The sequence below is a fragment of the Protobothrops mucrosquamatus genome, unplaced genomic scaffold, assembly GCF_001527695.2.
Source record: "Protobothrops mucrosquamatus isolate PMUCROS unplaced genomic scaffold, P.Mucros_1.0 scaffold_114, whole genome shotgun sequence".
Taxonomy (NCBI): domain Eukaryota; kingdom Metazoa; phylum Chordata; class Lepidosauria; order Squamata; family Viperidae; genus Protobothrops; species Protobothrops mucrosquamatus.
The window spans coordinates 37,519-40,361 of NW_015386190.1; the positions used below are offsets into that span (position 1 = coordinate 37,519).

The following is a 2,843-nucleotide window of genomic DNA, read 5'->3' on the forward strand; positions in this document are numbered from 1 at the left end:
TTTAGAGCTTGACTGCGCTTAGCCAATTAATTCCTTGGCTAAGCTTCTTTCTTCTCTTGGTTGCAGATGACGCTGGTGGACCTCTCCTCATTCAGAGAAGGCTACGTTACATCCAGGTGAGTGGTTACCTGAGCCAAACCCAGCCTCTTCTCAACCAAACAGACCAACCTTCCAACCTTCCAATATAAACTGGAAGCTCGTTTCCTAAAACCTTTCGTTAAGGGGGAAGACACATCCTACAGTTTTATTATTTTGGGTCCCAAGAGAACAATGGGCAGCCATATTGGTGGATGAACCGAAATGATACGTATGTCCTACTTAGCTCTGCCTTCTTCCCACTGGAGCAGTGTTTTTCAAACTTGGCAATTTCAAGATGTGTGGACTTCAACTCCCAGAATTCCCCCAGGCAGTGCTCCCAGATTTCTGGGAGTTGAGGTTCACACCAAGAGGTTGCCAAGTTTGGAAAACACTGCCCTGGAGTCTATCAAGCTTTACAGCCACTGTCCTTTCTCCATCTTGTCTCTCCTTCTGTAGCTGGGTGTGATCAGCTGGAGCGTGGTTGACACTTGCAAAGGCGATAGATCATTATTGTGCGACTCGGAGCCTGTAAAGAAGAAGCCCCTCCCCCACGCCAGGGATTTCCACACCAACATCTTCAAAATTCTACCTTGGCTTAAGGAGCAATTGGGGACAGAGGTGGAGTTCCTATAAATGTCCTTTTCTCGTTGCTTTGTTTTGAATAAATGGATCAAGTATTTCCGCGTCCTTGAAACTGGAATGCAATATTAATCATTGTTTATTAAATGTCAGGCAGGCGGGGAGGTGTACATGGGTGAGTTGTGTTGGCCCTAATTGTGTGACATCTTAAGCCAAAAACCTGGTTCAATTATGTCTGTTCCAACCCTTATTGGTGAAGCATAAGGAATCCACCCTATTGCCATATTGTTACACTTGGAGGGCAAATCTCAAAATGTCTAGCCATCGTGGTAAACAGCCGCCATCTTGCATTTAAAGGTAAAAGTTTCCCCTGTCCAATCATTTCCAACTCTAGGGGGCAGCACTCATCTCTGTTTCCTAGATCAAGGCTTTTCAACCTTTTCACCCATTGTACCACTCTTAGCATATGGCAACATCCGAGTACCACCAGCCGCCTAGCAAGTGGTCAAAAACTTGATGACCCAAAAAAAAGAAAGGAAAAAAGTGATAAAGTACAGGTAGTCCTCGACTTACAACAGTTCACTTAATGACTGTTTGAAATTACAATGGCACTGAAAAAAGTGCCCCCCAAGCCACAGCCGAGCAAGACACCTGCCTGCCCGCCTGGCCGCGCTCTTCCTCCTGCCCAAGGTTTTCATTGATGTGAGCATTTCTGTTGAGGATTAGCAGTGGGAGGTGGGGTGGGGGTTGTTTGGTTTTTATTTCCCCAGTCTGCTGGGTGGTTGCAGCAAGTTTTGGTCACTTCACATGACCCTGGGACACTGTGACCATCATAAATATGAATCAGTTGCCAAGCATCTGAATGTAAATCACAAAACCCTGGAGATGTTGCAACATTCCAGCTGATCGGCGCTTCTTCTGGGCTCAGCAGAAGCGCCAGGATCAGTGCTGCTTTCCAGCTGATTGGTGCTTCTTCAGGGCTCAGCAGAAGCACCAGGATCAGCACCGAGCTCCAGCTGAAGCCTGGCGCTGATTCTGGCGCTTCCGCTGAGCCCTGACAGTCCCGAAGAAGCGCCAATCAGCTGGAAAGCGGCACTGATCCTGGCACTTCCGCTGAGCCCTGACAGCCCTGCAACTCCAGCCATCTCTCGCTCAGGCTTATGCGGTGCTGCCACCGGTTCAGCTCATTCCCCTCCCCCGCTACCACTTTTCTAGGATGGTCGTGTACCACCTGCCAGGTGCCAATGTACCACAGGTGGTACCCGTACCACTGGTTGAAAAGCCCTGTCCTAGATGGGCGAGCCAGCATTGTCCGAAGTCATTTCCATAGTCATGTGGCCAGCGTGACTATACGCTGAGGCTCATCAAATGCTTGGTGCCTACCTATTAATCTATTCACATTTGCATGCTTTCAAACTGCTAGGTCAAGGATAGGCAACCTTGGCCCTTTTATGACTTGTGGACTTCAACTCAGGAATTCTGGGAGTTGAAGTCCACAAGTCATAAAAGGGCCAAGGTTGCCTACCCCTGACCTAGCAGTTTGAAAGCATGCAAATGTGAATAGATTAATAGGTAGGTACCAAGCATTTGATGAGCTAGGTGGGCAGGAGCTGGAGCAAGTAACGGGAGCTCGCCCTATCTCATGGCACTCAGATCTCAAACCTGGATCAGTATCTTTAACCGCTGAGCCACCGCACCCACTGTCTTGCAATTTACACAACCAGAATTTGCATTCAATTTTTGACTCCTATAAAGCCACAGTTAACACCATTCCAGGTTCTGATGAGTTGCTAAGCCTCCAACTCTGGTTATGCGGATACTCGTCAAGTCACGACCATAATGGAGCCTGTCCATCATGGTTGTAACATTACATACCACACAGAAAGTAAGGAAGAACGAGTAAGCCAAGGAAATGGAAAGCACGAAATAAGAGAAAATGCAATTAAAACTGCTACGAACACCATTTTCCATATCCTTGCAAACCATCATTTATTTATTTATTTATTTATTTATTTAATTGCATTTATATCCCGCCCTTCTCCTTGCGGACTCAGGGCGGCTGACAATGATTAAAATACTAACATATACATCTAATTAAAAATTGATTAAAAAGAAATATTTAGATACGTCAAATTTAAAAGTAATTAAAACCCCTTTAAAATCCCTTAGGCCAGTCCCGCGAGCTG

General features: G+C 46.4%; 1 protein-coding gene across 1 annotated transcript in view; it reads left to right on the plus strand.

Annotated features, from left to right (window-relative positions):
• LOC107287873 (complement factor B-like) overlaps positions 1-711 on the plus strand; it is a gene marked incomplete at its 5' end in the record, with an annotated part of 32,331 nt that extends 31,620 nt beyond the window's left edge. The window contains one exon of the mRNA XM_015816432.1: positions 535-711. Coding sequence (XP_015671918.1) covers positions 535-711 — 177 coding nt within the window. The remainder of the gene's footprint in view (positions 1-534) is intronic.
• Positions 712-2,843: the final 2,132 nt, after the last annotated feature.